Source organism: Dermacentor variabilis, chromosome 10 (genome assembly GCF_050947875.1).
Source record: "Dermacentor variabilis isolate Ectoservices chromosome 10, ASM5094787v1, whole genome shotgun sequence".
Classification (NCBI taxonomy): Eukaryota; Metazoa; Arthropoda; class Arachnida; order Ixodida; family Ixodidae; genus Dermacentor; species Dermacentor variabilis.
Window position 1 is genome coordinate 84,070,870 of NC_134577.1, and position 16,891 is coordinate 84,087,760.

At 43.9% G+C, this 16,891-nt stretch overlaps 1 protein-coding gene across 2 annotated transcripts in view; it reads left to right on the plus strand.

The window, feature by feature from the left end:
• Window positions 1-1,509: 1,509 nt before the first annotated feature.
• Window positions 1,510-16,891, plus strand: part of LOC142560752 (multiple PDZ domain protein-like) — a 311,252-nt gene continuing 295,870 nt past the window's right edge. For both annotated transcript variants that reach the window (XM_075673072.1, XM_075673073.1), the window contains exons 1-5: window positions 1,510-1,693; window positions 6,904-6,942; window positions 10,378-10,523; window positions 11,971-12,264; window positions 16,087-16,322. In XM_075673072.1, the coding sequence (XP_075529187.1) occupies window positions 6,921-6,942; window positions 10,378-10,523; window positions 11,971-12,264; window positions 16,087-16,322 (698 nt within the window). In that variant the 5' untranslated portion in view covers window positions 1,510-1,693; window positions 6,904-6,920. The remainder of the gene's footprint in view (window positions 1,694-6,903; window positions 6,943-10,377; window positions 10,524-11,970; window positions 12,265-16,086; window positions 16,323-16,891) is intronic.

A 16,891-nucleotide genomic window follows, 5' to 3' on the forward strand; every position in this document is an offset into this window, starting at 1 on the left:
GGTAAACCGGTGCGCGTTTATTTCCCGGTTTATTGATCTTTCTAAAAACGGTACGTCTCGCCGAGCTCCACCGTCGGATGGTAACAGCAGGCAATTATTGGAGGGGGAAAAAATAAGGCGAGCTAAAATGTGTGTGCAGAGAAAAAAAAAAGTGAAGTCTAATTTACTCCGTTTTACATGGCATGTTCTCCTCAGCTCACGCACATATCAATTCCAGTTATAAATAATTTTTAAAAAATTCCATAAAAGTTTGGTGCAGTTACGAGCAGATGCACCTGTGGGCAGAAGGCACCGGAGAGGTGAAAATAAAGGCTAATGCAATGGAGGGGCAGCGTTTATATTCAACATTGAATCTTTTCAGGCTTTAATTTAATGTTATCATATCATCAGTGCATGATATCATCATATCATCATCATATAATGATATCAATCAGTGACTGATAACAAATAATATAAAGTATACTCGCGTGAAACGAAGGAAACCTGGCTAACGCAAACGCTGAGATCTTATGAAGCGGGATAACGAGGTGACAGGTTTGTTATGAATAACCGTTTCAACACGAAACTTTTGTTCTTCAGAACAATGCCGAATTGTGTATTGCTGAACACCCTGACTATCGTATGACGCGTAACACATCTATGTAGAGGAGCCGATGCCATTGCGGTGGTGCAAAAAAAAAAAAAAATAGCCGCAGGACCGAAACCTTGTTTATATATGGCGGCCGGAACACATATCGCCAGCATGATTTGATCGATCGCCCTATAATGCATGTCTGCGATCTAGATGCGTGCGTTAACAGCATACTGATATTCTTCCCTGCTCTCAAAGCTGTTTTATTACGTGAACAGCAAGTGAAAGGACCTCAAAACGTAAACTGCCTTGGCGAATCTTTCGGGTGCCTTTCGAGAGCGCCACGAACTTAGTTTGCTCCGAGGGCAAACAACAGTGAACCGTAATTATTTATAACCCCTTGTGTTCATGAAAACACAAAATTTATCGTAGAAGCACAGTAAGCTTGGAGGCTTGGTACGATACTGCATCTGAAAAACAGCGTGCAAACACTGGGACAAAGAAAAAATGACGACACTTCGTTATGCTCGCAACTAAGTTTAATTGCCAGAACTAAATAATATATGCATAAGAACTCGTGAGGTTCACGCTGAAGTGTGCGCAGTTCACATGTAAATTTATGCTACTCTTCTCAGCGTTTATTGAACGTGAGTTTAAACATGAAACTGTCAACGCCGCTCCGACAGCCTAGCAGACGACAAAGAAATAGTGTCACGTGGGAACTGCAATTTGACACGATTAGACATAAAAAACTACATAAAAATATTACAAACTTTGTTTTATAACGTTTAAGCAGACAGTATTCAACTAGGCCTGCTACGCTGCTCTTCTAAATGTGTTCGAATAGTTCAAATTGCATGCGACAGTATTGATGACGTAAAACTACGTCATAGTAGTGTTATTTTGACGGCAATTTCCGCGCTTTCGTGAGACGAGTCGAACTCGCCCGCGACATTTGCTGTTTCTGCTTGTTTATTTAGGTTGTGCCCGCAGAGTAGTGTAGGTAGCCTTATTGTTTTCGAGTTCGCTTTTGTTTGCCGCTTGTCGCACGCGCTTGTCTGCCGTGACACCTGTGCTATGCGGTGCCGAGTGCTGCTGGTGGCGGTACGTGCGCTCGGAACGGTGAGTACCATCCTTTTATTCTTCAGACCTCGCCTGTTCAAATTGTGTGGCTGCCAGCAGCTCCCCACGACCGAATCTCGCGTTCGGCTCCGTGCTACCTGCCTTGCGTACCGACGCCGATTTCGACAAACCTTCCGGACCAGCTCGCAGCAAGCGACGCGCTCGTCTTCTTTTGTCGCCCGCCGCTCTGGCGATCGCCACCTTCGACAACCGTCGCGAGCAAGGGTCGCACGCGCGTATGCGACAAGTGTCAGCGCAGTGCCTGCCAAGAACAGCGCACGCGGGCGTCGCGAGCGCTGCACAGGCTTCCCTGTTTACGTTTTGTTCATCGCGTGCGCTTTTGTGCGCTTGGACCCAGGATGCAAGCGGGGCCACGGAAATGCAGTTCATTTCCGGGGTCTAAATTTATTTTCACGGGAGTTCCAGTCCTCCATTCCGCGGTACGCGAACGGAACAAGCTGTTTAGTGTGCAATTAAAGGTGCGAGTGTATCTGTGCCCGGCATATCTCTAATTGGCATGGGGACGGTGCCGACAGGTGCGACATGCCGGTCGGGTACCGCGAGTCCGGTGGTGTCTCGAAAACCGCGGCCGAATTCCACGGTACACGCCGACCTAGAATATCGTTTGCGACAATCTTTCCTGTCGACGGTCACAGGGTCTCCGCGCGTTTTCTTTCTTTTTTTTTTCTGGGTTAGGCTGGGCTGGGTCTTCGCTTGCCGATGCCGTCTCGCCTCAGGCGCCCGCGATGTTTCCCGCCTACCTGGATAGTCTAGGGGCGCTTAATCGAAGTCAGCGGAGTTCTGTTTTCATTTCTGACGTGATTGGCCCCCATTTTTAGAAGCATTTGACGAGACGTTCCAAGTTAACATGTTCCAATCCATGTCGTTCATTAACTTACGTTCCGTGCGTTGCGACATAGAATGCTTAATATTTTTGCGCAACATAATAAACATATCTTATCGCTCTTCGAACCCATCCTCCTTATCTTTCGTCAAGCCATCTTTCACGCGTAACTTTCGTGAAATCAGTGTAATCCCCCCCCCCCTCTTTTTTTGCCCGCATAGATACTTTTAATAAGCACAGCTTCTTTCCCCGCGTTGTCAAACTAGAGTTCCCTACCTGGCTGCATTCGTTCACTCCAGACAAAGGAGTTTCAATGTGCTGTTTCTGAAAATTAGTGCAAATTAGTAATGTATTAGTGTTTCGTTGCTTGTGGTATCCATAGCACATTTCTCGTGCGTTTTAACTGCTGTATTAATGCTTTAATGTTGCTAATATTCAAAGAGTTGTTGCTTTAATATGTTTTATTATCTTGTTGTCAACTGTATTAGCCCACACCTGCAATAGCCCTTCTATGGGGCTGCAGTATGTACAAATAAATATAAAATAAATAATTTTAGTCTTACCAAGCTCACTTCATCGCTTGCTAGATTAGGAAGCTTCTATTGAATGTAAATAACAATGAACATTATATTGTGTAACCAAATGCAGATACCTTCTCATGTTTAGCAGAGACATAAAACTGGACCACAGAACAGGTTAAAGACCTGTGAAAGCTTGCGTCAAGAACTGGTCCCAGAGCATGGGGAACATACTGGAAGCATAAAGAGTTATGACATAGAGCACTGAGCTCACATTGATACTTTAGCATCGAATCAAAGGTAAACATTCAGCAGAATGGTTGGACACAACTGAATCAAAGAGGTGGAAAACTCCGACCAAAGCTTATTTTAGAAATCCGACGTTTCGGAGCCTGAATGGCTACTTTTTCAGGGGCGAGATGGTGTGAGGTGTAGCAAGTGGCGTGAGGTGTAACAGGAATACTTCCCACCGTTTACGCTCAAGGTCTACGAAAAGCGCCTGCGCACCTGTCAAAGCGCCAAAAACACATGTAAGCACTGCCCCGCCTCACGCTATCTCCCCCCTGAAGATGGAGATGGTCAGGCTCAGAAACATCGGGTTCCTCAAATGAATTTTGGTTGGCATTTTGCTTCTCTTTTATTTAGCATCAAATGAATTTGTAAGCTGAGTTTCATTTGCTCTCTGAATGAAGATCTGCTAGCTTACTTAAACTATGTACTTGTTTTTTGTCAACACAAAATTTATGCCTGTATTAAGGAAGACAACCATTTTTCCTTGTATAGTGTCACGTGTATGTTCTGTTTAGGGTACATCTCATAGACATGCCCAATAGCTACACTTTGAGCTTCAAATGAAAAAGTACACTAAAATATTTGCTGTGTGTAGCACTCCGTCCAGCTGGAACAATAACAGTTGCTAAAGTCTTGTTCGTACAGATGTAATCCTGGTTCTAACAACATGTAATTATTAAGCATACATGTTGTAACAACGTGGCACTGTTAAGTATACTTGGCAGTGCCTCGAGGACACCAAAGGGGCAACAGGGACACCGAAAATGGAACCAGGTTTTTTTTTCTGTAACTGTTCACCTAGTGGACTGTCCATATCAGCTGCTCTTGAAGTGCTGATTGGCTCAGCTGGGGTACGAGCGAGAATGAAGCAGGTGCCCGCAGCCTGCCTCCCTCGCTCATACAGCTGCAGCCAATCAGCGGCAGACGAAATCTGCCACTACTTCTACAGTCCACTAATCGTACACTTATAGAAAGCACTCTTGGGGGCTTGTATTCTGGGAGTGTCCACCTAGTGGATTATCCATTTCGGCTGCCACTGATGGCGGGAGCAGTATCAGCGAGGAGAAGGCAGGCTGGGGGCGCCATCTTTATTCTCGCTTGTACCCCCAAGCAAGCAGAAATGCTGATACAGATTGAATTCATTTGCTATAGAAGGACCCCTTAGTATAGTAGGCAGCCAATGACGAAAAACTCACAGTAGTGGACAGCTGTGGCTTCTGAAGAGTATTCAGAGTCTGGGAATACATACCCCATCGAAAAGGACACTTCGGCTGCTATTTTGTACTGAAGCCTTTTTCGATGATAATGCCTTTTCACATTCATGAGTCGTGTGTTTGACGCTCTGTCCTGGGTGGCTACTCCAGAAGACAATAAGCGCTGAAAAGCATTAGCATCGAAAAAGGCACAGCTACAATATAGCAGCTATGTACTGCTGATATGACAATGCAGACAGGAACAAAAATGACAGCATGGGTATTGACTTCTAAAGTTTATTCAGTACATACATGCAATAACATACACACATGGTGACATGCACAGAATGGATAAAGGAGATAACCTGGCGTACAGAGTTCATGTATGCTAACAGGAATGCTCAAGACTGTGAAGGTGCTCGCTCTGCTGCTATAGTTTTACTTCAGTGTTCTTTCATTTTTTTTCTCACTTTCAAAATAAGAAAACAGACTCAATACTATTGCAGTAGAATGAGCATACTTGCTCCCTGGGAGCATACCGGATGTGCTTGCCTATACCTGGTGATGACTGACTGGTGGTGTCTGGTGGTTGTGGTGACTGGTATAGTGCATGCACTATACCTTCTTTCATGCTTCAGCCATGAGCACGCGCATTCCTCTTAGCATGCCTGATCTCTGTACAACCACCAAGGTTATCGGAACATCTAGTTTCATCACCTCAATAGCCACTCATTGTACCATTTTGTATGCCATGCAATTTTTATTCTCCGTTCTGTGCATGGTGCCTTACATTTATGTTCTTGTGTTTGTGTACCGAATAAACTAATTGGAAGCTACCACCCGTGCCATCATTTCTTTTTCATGTCTGTTTTGACTGTTTAGTGGTAAACATGTCGTGTAGAAACTACTAATTAGGCCAAGGACAAGTTCTTCGCCACCATATAAGTTTCTTGGTTGAAGCTGAAGCTTGGAACATCCGAGCATTCTCAATTTTCTGTGGAGCCTTCAGGCACAAATAAGAAATTCCAGTTCAACCGTTATCTGGGCCAGTATAACGTAAAACTATTCCAATATGTTTTTATTCCAAATTGGCCATTAGCACTCCTTGATAGGTCAAAATGGCTTGGACTCTGCCCATACAGGCATGGCACCCGCCCATATTAGCTGGACCCCAATCATTCTGATCCATCACGGTGGGCTAATGGCCGATTTGGAATAAAAATATATTGGAATAGCTTTACAGTATACCGGCCCTGCTCTATATTTAGCTTGCATACTTCTCTCTACGACTGTGTCGACACACATCACACAAAATAATAATAATAATAATAATAATAATAATAATAATAATAATAATAATAATAATAATAAATAGTTGCCTAATGAACAGCTTGTTCCCTGAGCTGAGAATTCAGAGCAATATGACCAGATGAATTTTCTCCATCAAGGCAAACAGTCTTCTCAAAACGAGTCCGAATAGGTGGTGTGGGGGAATTGTTTAACTGCGCGAACAAACGAACCACAAAGACAGCGAGGGACAAGGACGGGCGCAAGTTCTTCTAACAACAAGTTCTTCTAAACTAGGTGGTGTGGGTTGTCTGAAAAGTAGTGTAAATAAGTTTAATATTTCATCTGAACGATATTTTATGACATTACATGATTCAATTGCAGATGCACACTGTACGCGTAAAACAGTTTTATGTTGTCATGTGTTGCCAATTTTTTTTGTTGAGATCAGTATTAATAGAAGAGCCTCTGTTGTCATATGCTGGTGATAGCTGCCGCATTTAACTTGGTTAAAGTAATAATAAAAGGCAAGGGAAAAATAGTTAGCCTGTTAATATTAAAAAAAGAAGATTTGGTGATAGAACTGCTGAAAATGTCAAAGTTACGATGCTATCTACTGGTGTAAAGTGACAGTGATCACTTTTGAGCTCCAGTGAGAGTTGTGTGTACAAATGAATGAGCAGTTCTAGGACACAAAATTCCATCAAGTGAGAATGTCAGTAAAGAAAAAAATATTACTTGGAGCCTATTTATTCATTGTAATGCAATTACAATAATAGAGGAATTAAAAAACTGACACGGCCTAAATGACCATTTTTATTAGCTAGAAGGTATCAACAAGAACAAGCAAAAAAATAAAAGCAGAAAGCGACCAGAGATGTACAGTTGGCTTGGCTAAAATGACAAATTCGAATTCACTTGTGATAAGCTGAACTGGTCACACTGATTTGAGTGACCATTCCTGTAAGTTGGCATTTAGCTTTGTCCTGAATGCTTTGCTATAGTGGCATTTCACTGTAGCACGCAATATTGTTGAGAGTTTCACTCACATGTGTGTGTGTGTATTGCATGTTGCAGAGGGAAGCCACCTCAGCATGATCACCAAGGAAGCAACAGGTGAGCTTCCTCACAGATTCACATCGTAAAGCACTGAGTCATTTAGCTCTCTTGCCATGTAGGTCACCTGTGCTTCCCCTGGTGTGCTGGTGATCATCAAACTATAATTTTTTGTAGGTTTTGGGACGACATTAGCACTTGACATTCGATAGTGCTGTACTTGTCGTCCTAAGGGACAACACCTGATGGGCTTACTTGCGTCCTCATGTGACGACGTGCTTAGCAAACATGATGAGCTGCCTTTTCATGAGGTTGAGCTTGTGAGGTAGGGACAGCGTTGCGAACCTCTGAAGCCAGTTTTCCCTTAACTCGGACAAAGAAATTTTCTATATTTACCTAGGTTGTTGTAAGTGCGGCTGTTGATTTTGTCAATATGGTTTCTTTTAATAAATTTTTTTGTTATGCAAATAGACTGAACATTCTATAGTTCAGATTTATTTCTAAGATTGTTTTAAGATATTTAAATGATAATGTCGCTGCAGTCAAGCTGAAATGATGTTGCAGTGCGAGTTGTGCTAACAACTCGGCCTCTTGCATGATAAAATATTTACAGAAGACATCAGCACACTTATGCTTTGCTCTACATGTAAAACAAGTTTGGACAATGTCAAAATGCCAAGATTGGCACGAAACGTAATGAAAATTGTAATGAAATTGTAAGGTTGCTCTGCCTATGGGCAGAGCAACCCTATTTTTTTATTGCATAGTGTCGTGACTACCTTGTCATGCTTAGTGCTAGGTATATGTGTCCACTTATGCCAAGGTCTGCCTGTGCTATATTGTTTATTTCGCTGGCTACAGATAAATATTGACACATGTACTTATCTTTATCGGGCGACCATGTTTCGCCGCCTAACAAATGTAATCGCAGAGCGTGGGACGCGCCTACATGTATCCGAAGTTTCTGAAAAGTTATCTATGCTTCTATCCGGCTGTCTGTTGTTGCCGAACGTTGTGTTATCTGATTTCATCGCGTGATGCGAATGGTGTAGAAATTTGTGGAAGGCACGCGGGTCCGAACGATTAGTCTGGAACATTCGACGGCTGCTGTATAAAAGCGGACGCGCTTGACCCGCTGATCAGATTTTCGACGATCACCGACTGTGTTTGCCGCTATCGTTGTGCTATAAGTGCAGCCTGTTCTTGTGGGCACAGGTTCGCCAAATAAAAATTAGTTTTGTCTTTCACAGTATTTGCTACTGTGTTCTTCGTCACCACCACGTGACAATATTTAATTCAAAGGGCACATAAATAATCAGCACATCTAGAGGTACCAGCAGCAGTAGCGCAGTAGCTGTGATCCCTTAATGAGCCGACGACTTCCGCATCTTGTTGTCTACTTGGCGAGATTCGTTCACTGCACCTCGGTATGATCGTTAGTCATACTTCACATTTGTAGGTAATTTGCGCCAACTTAAATCATACCACGCTGTCATAACAGCAGTTCTGCACAGTCATCATGGCATTGCAGGAGTGGTTTATCATGTCCGAGTTTCTCTTCATGTCTTAGTGCAAATTTTTCCTAGATTTAGACAAATGTTTATTTCCCTAAACAAGACCTAAAAATACCTAGTTCTAGGGAAATTTCTTTGGGGTTGGCAGCACTGGCTAGGAAGAGACTAGTATTATGTGTTTTTCTTGTAGAGATATATGGGACTGTGACCTAAAGTGCTTTCATTTGCACATAAATTGTGAGTATTCACTGTTTCCTGTGTATGTATGCAGATTATGTGTTTATACGTGTATGCGTATATTTAACAGGCATTTTTTTCTTACGTGGAACACACAGAAAAATAACAACATCCCAGTTATACTTAGGTTATCACTGTTTCTTGCAGCTAGACTACGTGGCTAGGTGGAAGCTCGCAGCAAGAAAATGTCAACGATAGTTATGCTAATGTACATGTACTCATTAAAAATGTAATTGCTCGCTCTAGGACAGATGTTGAAATTGAGAAATTGAAGCTCAGAAGTATTAAAGTCATGTCTGCTTAGGGAGATACTTCAACTAGCGCCACTTTTGATACATCGATCTCAAAATGGGCGTAAAAATGAACTGGCGTACCATGTCAGATTGTCTCGAACTGATTGGGGACCGGTTTTAGGAAGCCGTTAGCTGGAATGCCAATGTATTTCTTATCACACTTTATGGATGAATATCTTGGAAAGTGTTGTTAGCCTTGGGAATTTATGCTAGGTGGACATGGCTTCACTACAGCATGACTTTGATTCTGCAATTGTAACATGGGGCCGAAAGCAAGTGATGAAGTTGCTAATTAGCACATTTTAGATAATAAAAAAAAGCCAAATTCGCACATAAAATGTTCTTGCTGCTAATGTCTGCCTTGCCTCGTACCATAGCAGTGCGAATGGCAGGGCCCTGATGTAACAGGTTAACAAAAAATAAATATAGTGTTCCACAGAAAAATCACTTCATATATCAGCTCTCAGGTTTTCTTAACTCCTGATAAGGTTAGCATAGGTTAATTTTATTTATGTGGTATTCTCAATGCTCAATGTCCATTGTCACTGAAAAAGGGGACAGCGCCCTCTGTCAAGCTGCATGGTGCAGTAGCTTCCTTGCAACTGCTGCTTCCTTGCAAACAAGGAAAATAATCTGAATCTGCCGTTTTAGCCCGCAAAGTACAGCAGGCTTCCTTATCTCTCTATTCTTTCTTTAAGAAGTGCACTTACGATTGAAAACAGATTTTGGTATTTGTAAATGAAAGAGTCGGAAGCGACCACTGCTTGCCCACAGTGCACGAGGCCATAGGTACCTGAAATTTGCACATTAGAAGCCGTTGAAAGATGCATACCCTGTCTGTCACATTTCTTTTGCTGCTAGTGGCCAGAAAAAAACATTCATGGTAAGGTTTGTAACAGCGCACCCAAGACAAGGACAATTGAAGGAATAAAACGACGACATGGCGCTGACTTTTATTCCTTCAATTGTCCTTGGCTTGGGTGCGCTGTTACAAACCTTACCATGAATCCCAACCAGCTGGCCCAACTTGGCGTTCTGATGCAGAAAGAAACATGTTGTGAAGATCTATGGCAGCAATACAAACTACTGGGAGGGGGAGGGAGGGGGGGGTGACTAATATGCTGAAGAGTGCTATCGTTGGAGCTTTCTCTGCTTGCTTCCATGACCTCCAGAAACTGTGACAGTTGTGCATAACTAGCCGAGGGGACCAATTTGACAAGACCCAGGGTGATTTGTTTGGAAGCTGAATGTACGATATTTTACTAGCTCTGTCCTGGATCTTGTTTGACAAACATTATAAATGCTCTTTTCCCTTGTCGTCAGCAGAACTTGCACCTATTTTGCATTTGAATTTCACTGCGCTCATTTGCTTGGATAGATGTAAAGATGTGTGTGCATAGAACATCAAGTCTGTTGCAATGTTGCGTCTAACCAGTGCTTGTCCAATGCAGCGGCAGTTGCTGAGGCGGTGAAAGCCCTTGAGCGCTTCCGAGAGTCCCTGAGTCCCGCTGCAGCTGCCGAGCATGAAGAAGACCTCAATGCTTTGCTTGGAGTGCTGGCAGCAGACCCAGTGCTGGGTCGCGTTTTGGCACTGCAGGTGAGTCTGGTTTCTCATTGGCCTCCTCTCTTATGTTTACTGCAGGCTTTTTTTTTCACCGTAGCAGTAGCTGTGCAAGCCACTTGTCCAGGACTTGCAGCGCTGCTATCTTGTTCATTCTATTGTCATGGCAACCAACAATAAAGAGACTCTAAAAGCCAATAAGGAAACTGTAGAAAGGTGCAATGTGGGGCAAGTTGGTTCATCTTAAAAGGTTTGGGAAAAGTGCAGAAAATGAGGGAGACATGAAAGACACCACGTGAGCACTAAGTGGTGTCCTTCTTTCTTGTCTCTGTTCTCATCTTTTGCGCCGTTCTCATGTCTTAAGGGATATAATCAATTCTGATTAGAAAAGCGTTTTTTTTTTGGTACTCCATTTTCTTGCATTTGAGTGGAAAAGGTCTGTTAGTACTGGAGGAAGTGAAGGTCAAGCTTTCCTTTCTTAAATATTACATGGAAATCCATGCACTGGTATGTCAATGTGATGTAAAAGAGTTCAAAGTATTTTCATGCATTTGGCTTGTTTTGGTGTACAGAAAATTAACTTGCTAGGTTGAGTCTTCGGTTCCTCTGGATAGCAGTGTGACCTTGCTTTACCAAACACAAGGAGACACGCTCGAAATACATGTCAGGGGCAGCTGGAGTGGGAACTCCAGGGAGGCATCACCAGCTGTCTTTCGGTCTTGCATCTTTTCTGACTTACCTAGCTTCCACACAGGATGAGAGCGGCTGTTTTGCTATTGTAGTAAATAATGAACTAATACACAACTTGATGTTTCTCTTTAGTGTTGCTTTTAAATGAACACTGTAGTGACATCGCCAGCTTTTTATTTTTCTTGCATGATACGAAGGTCCTGAGCCTTGAAACCATGGAAAAAAATACCACCAAGCTCCAGCTCCCACTAAATAATTTTCTGTAGTAGCTTTTCTACGAGCCAGTTTTGTTTTTGTTTTCTAGGAAGCCACTGGCGTCATGTTGTCATTAAGCAGAAGGTGGTCACGTGAGAGCAGGACCTCGCAACTTTGTTGGCACTTGTTTCCAGCTTGTTCGGTAATCTGTTGTGCTGCTACATCGGGTTGTGCAATGAGTAGCAGCATGGCTGACAATTGAGCAAGCCGGAGTGCGTGCTAAAACATAACAGTGTTTTGCTCCCATGTGACGACCTTGTGTGTTGTGACATCGCAACACATACGGCTCCTGGCAAACACAAACATAACTGGTTCCTAGAAGAGCTTTAATAGCAAATTATTTGAGGTGCTCTGTGGCTTACCATTATTCTTTCCAGGGTTTTGAGATTCAGGACCTTCGTATAATGCAAAACAACAAATAAATGAGAAGTTGGAAATGTCAAGTCAGCACTTTAATTATTTCTAAAGCTCCGCACCCTCCAGTGTGTTGATTTTCTTTGCCATCCGTAGATTGCAACACATGCTGCTTGCCTCGCAGGACTCACTGGCCCAGCTGCGCCGGCACTTGCAGCGGCACCCATCGCTTCTGCCCAACGACTTCGACTTTTGCCCGCAGACGGGCGCGCTCACCCTCGGGGCAGGTGCTGTGCAGCTGGGCGAGGATGAGATCGACCGCGAGGCCAGGGACGAGGAGGACGAAGACGAAGAGGAAGACGACAACAATAACAACAACAACAACTCTGACTCCTGCGAGCCGAGCTCCGAAGCCGACCAGAGCCTCTCTCATTCGGCATCTGCCGCTGGTGGGGCCGTGTTGCACTACTCGCCTGAGGTCAGTTCCATTCCCACCTCCATGCCTGCCAACTGTACTAAACTTTCCGTAATGTTTTTGAATTTAGACTCGCTCTATAATTTTATGCATATTAGTGAAGTTCTATGAAACTTGCGTGAAACTTTAGTTCCTGAAGTTGCCAATCATAAATCATGATCTACAGTGAGCACAAATAGGAAACAAGCAGTGTTCCTGCTAAGTATGGAACAAATAGCCCATGTGCTGCCCTGGTGTGCTAAACCCTCTAACTTGATCGTTTGATCTTGATTTACACCAACTGTCCTTTCTTTTGAAAGGACAATTGTGTGTCCAAGGAAATGTGTGTGCAGGAGAAGTTGACGTCATGGTTGATACCCGCTGCTTCTTATCTGTTAAGCGAACAGTACTTATAAAACTTTGGACGGCTAAAACAGAGGAACGAGTAAAAAGCAGAGACAGTACTAGAAAAGACAGGTTGGCTAAAACACGAGAGAAAACATGCTAATCGGGAAAATGCACGATCCAAGGTCACTAAAAAAATTTGCCGCAAATCGTTGCAGCACGATATGCCAATGCGCATCGAGCTGGTGGACCCGGAACGACTCGAGACATGCATTTTGTTTTGCAGCTTTGGCATGCTTGCGTTTGTGCTTCTTAATTTGGCCTGGGTCAGCAGCTCCTTCGAGTGGGGCATATGGCAAGAATTTTTCGTATGACCACTTGGCGCTAATTGAGCCTGTAGGGCGCGAGCGCCTGAGATGCGTAGTGCCGTTTTCTTATTGCTTAGTGTTTTAAGACGGCGGTTTAAAATTTTGTGTTTAAATATGCTAATGCATATTTCATATAAAGTTCAAATTGGCGCGTGGTGCGTCACAATACAGAATTTGTGCAGCAAGTGACATCATTTGAGATCATAGAACAGTCACTTGCAGTTCATTTGTACTTCAAAGAAGCGCACATTGCAATACTATGTATACAAGGTTACACCACAGGTTGTGACAAACTCAACATCAAGGGCATTTTGCAAAAAACATTAAACTGCAGCATGTAACCACAGAACATAATTACAAGGCTCTAGTACTGTAAAAACCCGTGTAGAGCTTGGACCCACATATAGTCCGAGGTGTAATTTGGGGACAATAAGCGTTTAATTCCATTGCTCTTCACTCTTTAGTCTTCGTTGGCCATTGCACTACACCATTTAGTCATTGTCAGCCGTTTCACTTCATTATTTAGTCATCATTGCCTATTGTACTTCTTTTTCACCGTTGATTGTTGCACTTCAGCATTTAGTCATTTTCATCTGTTGCGCTTTGCTATTTTATTTAGACTTTGTCATCCGTTGAACTTTCTTCCTAGAATCCTTTCGGAGATATCCTGCCATAGAAACTCGTCTTCAGTGCCATCAAGTGTGCTCAATATCAAGCATTTCTTGAATGCGCTACGGATGGGCTCCTGAGGAATGCAGCCCGAAGTGTCAGCGGTCCATGATCAGAGTATCACTGGAGAGGCCCATTTGAGCGGTCCAGCAGGACTCACTTCAGGCTCTCCAGACCGCAACCACTCCATATAGCGGTGCTCGATGCGGTCTTTGAATGGCTTGTTTATGCACACATCAAGTGGTTGCAACTGGGATATTGTCCTTCCCAGGGTGACGAGGAGCTTGGTGCCGGACTCGCGTAGCAGTCGCTTCACCGAGTCAGCCAAGTGACAGTGAAAAGCGTCCAGGATAAGTGGTGATGGGAGCGCCAGCAGTGCTCCGAGCCGCCGGCACCACACATACCTTATCCAATTGAGCACCAGTGCTTCGTCCATCTACCCTTTTCTTTTTTTGAATGCGGACAACATTTCTTGGAAATTTATCCTCTTTCGTCAGAGTCTTCTGTTTGAACACCACGTAGGGTGGTAGCTTGCGACCGTCTGCCGTGTAGGACAACGTTACAGTGATCCGTATCTTCTCATTTCCGCTTGGCCTCACAGAAACTTGCCTTCAGCTGCACCATTAGTGCTGAGGGCACGTCCAGATACACTAGTGTTTGATCATCATTGCTGATATGACCCAGCTGAAAGTTGGCTGACTTTCGCACCGAAATCACGGCACGCTGAAAGGCCACAGGCAGCTCTTTGCAGCTTTCTTGCAGCTTCTGCTATACTGATGTGCGCAGACGTAAAGAAAATATAGCCCGGCAATAAAATGAGACACCGTGTGCTTGCTTGCCTTGAAGCCCGTCCGGAGAATGCCTTTTTCTCTAGCCATCTCTTTTGCCTTTGCTTGCAGCAGATCGATGTTGACAGCGAAGTGTGCAGCTTGTTGCCGTTGCACCTAGGGTGTCAGGTCCAGTGGAACTTCGGGAAACGCCCCTTTTTTGGGCCCCTGGAAACTTCTCAGGTCGCTGCACACCAAGGGGCATTCCTTTTGCTTCCTCCAGCTGCGAACGCTGTGCTCATTCGCACCAAACTGCTGCCCTGCAGCACAGTTGCCGATGGTTTTGGCAGCCACGATCACTTTTCTTAAAAAGTAGCAGAATACTGCTTTGGGGGTCCTGACACCATGCAAAGCATGGCTGTTGCAAAGTCAGCATAGCTACAATGGGGAGTGATGATGGCGCAAGAAACCGAAACTGAATTCGAGCTGAAGATTGTTGGGATCCGCATATAGTACGGGGCGAAAATTTCACTTGGTATAATTAGGAAAAAAAAAACAAAAAACCCCGGACTATAGTGGGTTTCTACAGGAATTATCTGCGATTCTTGTCGCTTACAAAAATATTTTTTAAGGTGCTGACTGCACGCTTTTGCAGTTAAGTTGTTGGGTATGGCCCCAATATTTTTTCCATTAACGTGGTCACTTGTCCAGAGCACACAGTTTATCTCAAAATTTTTTTCGATGCCGAGCATGAATACTGGATTGCAACAAGAGATGTTCAAGATCTTTTTCTAGTTCTGAGCAAGAGCACGCCGCACTTTCGGCCTGTCCTATACTATGTAAAAAACAATTCATTAATCCAGTGCCTTTACGTAATCGGTGTATTACTGTTTCGAGAGAACATGTAACTGTTGAATATTGAACTATGTCTGAATCAGTCTGAAATAAAACGGAGTTATGATGACCATTTTCAAGCCAACTCTTTCTCGGTAATCGCATTAACTGTTGACGTAAACTTCTGAGAGCATTGCTACGTGAGAGAGGTGTCAGATGAGCCTCATCATCGGTGTGCGTCGTGGTTGCTAAACTGTCAGCCTCTATGTTGTCTCGAATGCCACAGTCACTAGGAATCGACTGAAGTAGCATTTCATGTTGCAAGTCTATCGCCATTGTAGAAATATTTTGTACTTCATGTACTATAGCATGATTATTTTTGTTCATCTGGTGGAATTATTGCTCAAAAATTATGCTTGAGAGTCGCTCAGTATGACCCATTATAAAGGGTGCAGTTGTGAGACTATGACAGTCAAGGCAGACATTATGGCCTAAAGTTCTGCCATTGTAGAGGTGAGTGGTAGTGAGTGGTAGACGGTATGTAGAATGCACACATTGAACTTTCAGTTTGACACCAGCCATCTCTCTAAACTAGAATGTAATCTCCGTAAGTGTAGTAGATATGCCACAGTGTTAATTGTTTCACAGCTGTTTCCAACAGGTCACATGTACGAGAGATGCCCTGTACTTTGGTTGAAACTTCTGGAATCGATAGCAGCCATGACAGATACTTAGCTTCTGCTGGCCAAAGCTGTTTGAGTTCTGTATGACCACTTGCATCATTGTTCTTATTGGAACCGACAGTGTGTGCAAATAAATAAATGAATAAATAAATGAATAAATAAATTTCATATTTCCTGCAGCTGAGTGGGTCGTCTGTGGTGCACTGTGGCGGGCGGGCGGTGACGACGCCGGGCTACCTGGAGGAGTTCGAGCGGGCGATAGTGAGAGGTGCGGCGGGACGCCAGGTCCTCCATGTGGAGCTGGCCAGGCCGCCTGGTGCCAGCTTGGGATTCAGTGTCGTTGGACTGCGGTCACCATCGAGGGGTGAACTTGGCATCTTTGTCCAGGAGTTGCAGCCGAACGGCATTGCGCAGCGGTAAGTGCAAGTGGGATTGTATCAGAGTAGACCCGTGCTGTATTGTGTACGCACAGCTTTCTTCCTGTGTGTTGGATCACTACACATAGCAACAACTACGACAACAGTAGCAGCAACAATGACAAAAAATGTGACGTGGTCGTACTTGCCAACTCTTCTAAATTTTCCGTAAAATGTATGAATTTCGAGCAGTCTTACAATTTTACGACTCTTGCTTGATATTTTATGAAAATATTTTATTTGTTAAAAAAGAAAGTGAAAATGTAGTAAAAGTACACCCTGGTACCTTGCGCCACCACGAGAGGGCAATATGTATGTGGGGTGTCATCATCATCAGCTGCAAAATTGTAGTGACTTCTGTTGTCTACTAGGAGGGTCACGAATCCCTATCCAAAGCTCGATAGTGCGAATAGCACCTCTAGCACCTCGGCAAACCTGTTGCCCATGCTGTTGGCTTCATTCGCGCGCGCGCGTTTGAACTTCAGTCAGCTTCAGTCACTGCAGTGTTGGCCTTGCCTTTTGTGCTAGTAGCGGCCACATTGGACGCAGTGCAACTCCGGCCTGTAGTG